Source organism: Palaemon carinicauda, chromosome 17 (assembly GCF_036898095.1).
Source record: "Palaemon carinicauda isolate YSFRI2023 chromosome 17, ASM3689809v2, whole genome shotgun sequence".
NCBI classification, from domain to species: Eukaryota; Metazoa; Arthropoda; class Malacostraca; order Decapoda; family Palaemonidae; genus Palaemon; species Palaemon carinicauda.
Window position 1 is genome coordinate 101,600,705 of NC_090741.1, and position 7,500 is coordinate 101,608,204.

General features: G+C 36.3%; 1 protein-coding gene and 1 long non-coding RNA gene across 2 annotated transcripts in view; both read left to right on the forward strand.

Moving 5' to 3' along the window:
- Window positions 1–484, forward strand: part of LOC137656484 (uncharacterized) — a 15,214-nt gene extending 14,730 nt beyond the window's left edge. Inside the window, exon 8 of the mRNA XM_068390659.1 lies at window positions 421–484. Within this exon, the coding sequence (XP_068246760.1) occupies window positions 421–484 (64 nt within the window). The remainder of the gene's footprint in view (window positions 1–420) is intronic.
- Window positions 485–1,131: 647 nt separating this feature from the next.
- LOC137656152 (uncharacterized) lies at window positions 1,132–2,347 on the forward strand. Its single transcript, XR_011046962.1, has 3 exons — window positions 1,132–1,281; window positions 1,984–2,104; window positions 2,257–2,347. It is a non-coding gene; the product is annotated as an uncharacterized lncRNA (long non-coding RNA).
- Window positions 2,348–7,500: the final 5,153 nt, after the last annotated feature.

Sequence of the window (7,500 nt, forward strand, 5' to 3'; positions counted from 1 at the left end):
CCTTCCTTTTTGTAAATTATTGCAATGATAAATTATTTTCCAAACTGTAGGCATTGAACATTCTTGCAGACATTTTGTGTTAAGTTCAACTAGTTTCACTACTATAAAATCTCCTGTATCTATTATCAAATCCATTATTAGGCCATCTCTATGTACTTTTAGATTGCTGTACTTCTCGTATAGATATCATCAAGTGTTCTAACATAAGATTAATCTATCCATAAGCTTAGAAGAGCTTTCATTTATGCTGAAGTTTTGACACATCTGATTTTTAATCTATTTGTGAACACCACCAAATAAGACTATCTTTTTCACATTGCAAGATAAAGAAACTTGAAAGATAACCATATAATATTCCACTTTGACCAGCTCTTCATTCATTTATTTACATTTTTATTAATTGATTGTCATCTCGGACAGCGATTATTCTAAAATACGGGCCGTCGTCGGAATGCAAAGGCCACTGTTAGCGGATGGGGAATGACTATTGGGGGTGAGTGTGTTGTTTGTATTATGATGTGACGAAATAGGTAGCTGATCGTAGATTTCCTTTCTAAATACTCTGAGATTAACATCCTTTTAGCTGTGTTTGGTTACTTCTAAAAGGCATAATCAAATCAGATCAGCTAACAACGACACAAATACATTAACCGCCAAATGAAGAGTCTGCTCCATTATAATTCTAAGAAACCTAGAACTGAACGAATCTACTTAATTTTACACCAATTTATGAAATATATTAGCAACACTTATCATGACAGCTTAAAAACCAATATGGGATCATGTTTTGCTCCCACAGCATCGTATTGTAATTCCACAAATATATATATTAATTATTTTGGATGGAGTTCTAATTAATAACTATTTAAGATTATGGAAGAGAAAGTTTTATTATTTTTCTAAGAGATGATTAAGTACAGTTATCACTGTTAGGGTTACATACCAATCACAGTATTTTCTAAAACCCTTTAAAACTTAAGAAAAACCTTGTCCTAATATGGACTATGGTTCAAGTATCAGACTTAGTTCGTGATGGAAAATAAGGAACATGGAAATGAGATATATAAAAGTGAGGTAAAGTCTTTTTTACTTGGAAGCCTCCTGAAGTTTATCCTTCTTCACTTAGATATGGCTTACTCGTCCTCACCTGTTCTCCTTGAAGTTGGGATGACAACAATGACGGTTGAAGAATGCAAGAAGAAATTCCTTTATCCTCATCTAATCAGTGATAAGATGATCTGTACTGTTTCCAACAGCCAGGCACCAGGCATCAGTTGTAGGGTAAGACTGTCGATTCTTAACTCATAACTAACCTACTTCGTAAAAGTCTTGGTAGAGTGTCATCACCATCATCATCATCATCATCAGCCATATCTAGTCCACTACAGGAATACGGCATCAGACATGTCCTCCTACATGCTTCATTTTTTTTTTTTTTTTTTTTTTTTTGGTCTTTCTATGCCAGTCCTAAACCGCAAACTTTCTTAGTTCGTCAATCCATCATCTTTTCTTCCTTCCCCTGCTTCTTTAGCAATCTCTAGGGATCCATTCGGTTATTGTTAATGTCCATCAATTATCTGTCATTCTCATTTTATGTCCTTCCCATGTCCATTTCATAATATATCCTGTCCATGTCCATATCTTTTTCTGACATGTTGTTAGGATTTCTTCTACTTTAATTTGTTCCCGGATCCATGTTGCGATTTTCTGTCTCTTCGTGTTATTCCCATCATTATTCTTTCCAGTGCTCTTTGACCTCTAAGTAGCTGATGTTCTAAGACTTTAGTGAGGCTCCATCTCATTGAATCCTTTTCTTTTTTGAGAAAGTGGCATCTTACTTTTAAAAATCCCACTAGATTGCAACCTCATAAAATTTTAACAAAGCCCATATTTGTACTTGGGTGTTATGTAATTAGATGATAGATGTGAGTTTATAAAGAAAATCAAGCATATTAAATATTAAAGGATTATCTTCCATTACAGGGAGATTCGGGAGGGCCATTAATGTATCAACAGAAAACATTTACGGAACAAATTGGAATAGTTTCTTTCGGTATTAAAGGTTGCAGTCCATACCATCCAGACGTTTACGTACGAGTCACGAGTGAGTTACCTCCAAATCTATTCATTTATTGAAAGTTTCGTCATTCAATTTTCTTTCAAAAATATATTAGCAAACATTTCGAAAACTTATCTACTAACATTCTACAAGTAAAAAAAAAATATTCATGGCAATATTTTCTTTTGTTCCTTTAGGTTACTTGGATTGGATCAGAACCCATATGGATTTGGCATGAATTGGAGAGCTGTTTCAGAGGCAAATCACTACTACTACTGCAGTATCAGCATTGATGAGTTTTGATGGAAATTTTCTGATAAAAAAAATTGATTCTAAGTAATAAATTCTTTAAATTTTGATCCGGTTATAAATCCATGTTTACCTTAAAAACCTGTAAAATGCAAGGTATCATTGTTATCTAGATAAGATTAAATCTACAACAGTTGCTTATATGGCAGACATTTTCTAAAGACTCGCTATTTAAGAGATATTTAAGGAAATGACTCTTTTGCAGTGGCATTGGAAAATCAGCTTTATAAACCTCAGTATACAAACCCACGTGCACACACACACACACATATATATATATATATATATATATATATATATATATATATATATATATATATATATATATATAAATATATATATATATATATATATATATATATATATATATATATATATATATATATATATATATATATAAATATATACATAAATATACATACACATTTAGACGGATAATGAGACGTGGGAATATGGGTTTTCTTCTCTTTATTACAAAAAGGTTCTTAAGTACACTATTCTGTACACTGCTATCACTCTCTCAAGTACGAGAGCCAGGTCTACTCGAGCGCACAAAGGCAACTAAACTCCCCTCGCTGTCAACATGCAATCTTGCCACAACAACATGCTAAGTTATTGGTTTTTGTGGAATTCTCATGATTATAGAGTTCATTTACCTTGATGTACAACACATATCTACATACAAGAATTAGGACATTACTCCCCACCCCCAAGATCCTCACTCCCGGAGGAGGTGCTCACTCTACCTCACTAGTCTAAGATATATGGAGGACACTCCGACCCGGAATAGGCATGGCATGTACTAAAAAGAAATGCAATATAAATTATATAAACGTAGAAATCAGCCCCCAAAAAATAAGACACCCACAAGAAAAAAAATTGAAAATGAAATATTGGATGTAAAAGTGTACACAATACAATATAAATGATTCTACTCATTTCTTCTTAAGACCTCTGTAACTAAAATACAGAATACCCAAAGTGGAAAAGAACATAACGACATTAGTTTTACACAACCTCATCAATAACTTCCCTCTGGTTGCAGGCAATACGGGCTTTTTGTGCGGGACTGGGGTAGGAATATATATTCCTTCATCCCTCGATTTTACTTGTCCGGGTTTACAGCACAATTTCGCAACACAACTCACCACCACCGTTTCGCCATTTGTTTAAATCATTACTACACTAGCCATTGCAACTATCAACCGGTGGCCACTAGCCGTTTTCCCGAGAAAATCATTTCTCTTCCCACCCTTCTCTTATAACATTAAGTATAAGGTATTCACATCTACACATTCTCTAACATTGCCTATCCTCAAGGCTGAACTTTAATCCCGTAACCACTTGCCATCCGGAAACTGCGCCGGCCCCAGCAACCAGGAATCATATAAATACATGAATAATAGAGCATCTGCCTGACGGATCTTAACTGACCTATTTAACTTCTTGATTGTTTTTAGGTTCACTGAACAGGTTGTCATACGTATTGCCACACTCAGAAAAATTACCACAACACTTTAGATATACATTAAACGTCAATATAAGAACACATTGTTATCATCAAGTTTATTTGAAAAAAAAAATGTCAAAAGAAGAAATTAGGTCTGTTCAAATAACAACAACAGAAAAGGAAAAACGAAAATCATACTCATCAACTCGAGGAATGTCACGTATGCAGGGGTAAGGAGGAACACTTTTGAAAACTACCTCTTCAGGCACCACTTGTATGTGTGCCTGATGATGTTCAGACACTGCGCCATTCATAATGCTTTGTATCACAACTGTGTTAGATTTAACCATCCTTACTTGGAAGGGACACAAATACGCTGGCTCCAGTTTGTGTTTCCTAGGTTGTAATCGTTTCAAATACACACGATCGCCCACAAATACTTTTACCGCTGCGGTTTTGAACTGACCATCATACTTTGAGGTGTGTTTTTCATTAGCTCTTTTCAAAAACCTTTCAGTGGTGTTCATTACTCTCCTCAATAGATTTAATGAATATACATGGTATTGCTCAGTTGAATAATTTGGCAATTGTTGCAAATTAATGAGGACCGTATATGGTAACACAGGATCCTGTCCATACACTAAAAAGAAAGGGATGTTCCTGAGCGAAGTATTATATGCAATGTTCAAAGCTAGCTCAGCTGTAGGAAGCATGGCGTGCCAATAAAGGGGGTCATCAGCCACTAAGTAACATAAACTTCGCGCTACTTCCCTATTATGCGATTCCACTAAGCCACAGAAAAGTGTTAAATTTTCATCAAGTCCATGACCGGTTTCACCACCTTATTTTTAAACTCCAGACCATTATCACTTATCAATATTTTCGGGCAACCAAACCTAGTAATGGAAGAGCACAGCGCCTGGGTTAAAGAATTCACAGATTTATCTAGCATTGCGTAAGTATGAGTATACCTAGCAAATGCATCCACAAATACACATATATACTTATGTTGTGTTAAACCAGTAGGAAATGGTCCTACCACATCCATATGCACTCTATAAAATTTAATAGGAATCACAAGCCACTTTCTCGCTTCCGCTACAGCGTTCTTATGTTCTTTGAAACAGTTAGAAGCATGACAACCTTTTATATAATTCTCTATAGATTTTTCATTCCTAACTAAAAGAAGGATTCACATGCTCTCCTTAATGTTCTATCAATCCCTAAATGCCCTGCATACGGACTCTCATATACAATTTGGATGGCACAGTTAATTAAAGAGGGAGGAAGAACTACCCGTGCACAAAGTTCCCCTTCCCCCTTCTCGTAAGCACAATATAAGATATCATTTTCTATAAAAAAAAAAAAAATTCTCACGAGGCACATTCACAAATGACGGATAACTCTTCGATTCCCCTTTAATCACTGCTCGCACTCTTTCCATGCCTTCCTCTTTTTTCTGTTCCTTTAGGACTTTTTTTATGTCCCAACCTCCCAAGTTAATCAAACTTGCATCATCTGGGCATTCATTCTGAACACCCCTGGCCATGTCCTCGGCCACTCACATATATTCACCTTCAACACTCATCTCTCTCTCTCTCTCTCTCTCTCTCTCTCCCTTACATCATCAACTCTTTCCCTCTCTTTCTCTCCTCTACCGTATTCTTTGTTCCTCGGGAGAATTCACATCCCGTTCTCTATTTTCTCTATTTTGATGGGGGCTTTTCAATATTTTGGTTATGTTCTTCGTCCCTCTTTTGGGCCCTAGTTATAACTCCTATTACTGCACCTCTAGAGAGAGCATCAGCTACCTTGTTAGCTTTACCTTCTATGTGGTGAAAACCCGTTATATTAAACTCTAAATATCTTTCAATCCAACTTGTTTGTCGAGAGGTCAAATCATTTTTATAATACAAATCACGTAAGGGGCGATGATCACTTTACAACTCAATCGACTGACATAATAAAAAGAACCCAAAAAAATAGCCAAAGCCTCTCGATCGAATGTACTATAATTCTTTTCTGTCCCTTTTGATGCCCGGGAAGCAAAACAAATGGGTCGCTCTCTGCCTTTATTATCTCGTTCAGAAACTATCCCACCAATAGCTAAGCTACTCGCATCTGTTGTCACTAAAAACGGGCGATCAAATCTAGGATATGCGAGTAATTCATTGCTAGTTAAGGCAGCTTTCAAATGGTTAAATGCCCTTTCTTCTTCCTCTCTCCAATTTATTACTTTTTGTTTCTTTAAAGCATCTAGGGGGCTCGCTATCTCTCCAATACCTCTTATGAATTTACGGTAATACCCAGCAAGCCCAAGGTACCCAGCTACTTCCTTACAGTTGCTTGGCCTGGGGAAATCTCTAATAGCCACTACTTTACTGGGGCAGGGTTGGATACCTTCTGGGGTTATTATGTGACCTAAAATTTCAACCTGTTTACAAGAATATTTTCTCTTTGACAAATTTATTTTCATACCATTACGTCGCAATGCTTTTAAAACTTTATGAATATTATGATTATGTTCTTCGGCCGTAATTATGACATTGTAAATCTGATATTGTCTAAATAAACAAGAACATTATGGCCAATTAAGGGAGACAAAACTACCATCATTACTCTAGAGAAATGACTTGGAGCATTTTTAATACCGAAAGGAAGAAAATTAAACTGAAATAGTTGGTCGTTAGCTATGAATGCCATTTTAAATTTACTGTCTTCCTGAATGGGTATTTGATAATATCCAGATTTAAAATCAACAGTTGTAAAATATTTACTATCCCGTAATTTCATAAGAAATTCTTTGATCGAGGGCATTGGAAATGCATTATCCTTAGTGACTGCATTCAACTTTCTATAATCAACACACAATCTTACCGAGCCATCCTTTTTCCTATAAGCTACAATTGGAGAAGGCCAGCGGCATTCGCTCTCCTTGATTATCCCTAGTTCCCTTAATTTATTAATTTCCCTTTCTATCTCTCCCTGGAAATGAATGGGTACCTTATAAGGCCTTGACCTAATCGGCTCTGCCTACACAGTTTCAATGCTAAAGGGAATTTGATCAATCCTCCCTGGTGGCTCATCTCCAATTGCAATTACATTGGAATAATTATTGAGAATGTCACTAACTACAGGTTGATATTCTGACGGACATAGTTTTTGCGCTTACATAATAAAATTCTGAGTGCGTTCATCTGTGCGGGCAGGAGTTGTGGCTACCAGCATCCCATTATTAGAAATTTCACATAATTCTAATTCACACACAGAATCACTTTCTAACACAACTCTTTTATTTGAAAAAATTAACTATCATGATATCAGCTGTTCTCTTATTTCCAATAAGCTCTCTAAAATCATATGGGCCCAATTGTATGTGGTTCAACAACGACCTTGGTTCCTTACGGAAGAGGGCTGCACGAGGTCACTGATATGCTCGTAAGTGTCTGCGTAGACAACACTTCTTGTCTCTCAGGTACAGCTGTTACCTTACTTAAATGTCTCTCGGAGCCCGCAGAAGCACTTACTCTCTCATGACTTTCTATTGGCAAAATGTACCCTCCTGCTTTTACTGTTATTGTCTGAACAACCTAATCTTAGCGAATTCCTCCAGGAGAGGACTTAAGTTGTCTGACGAAAGGCGTGGGTTGTTGTGGATCTTTGTCGCACGACCTGGTGGTCT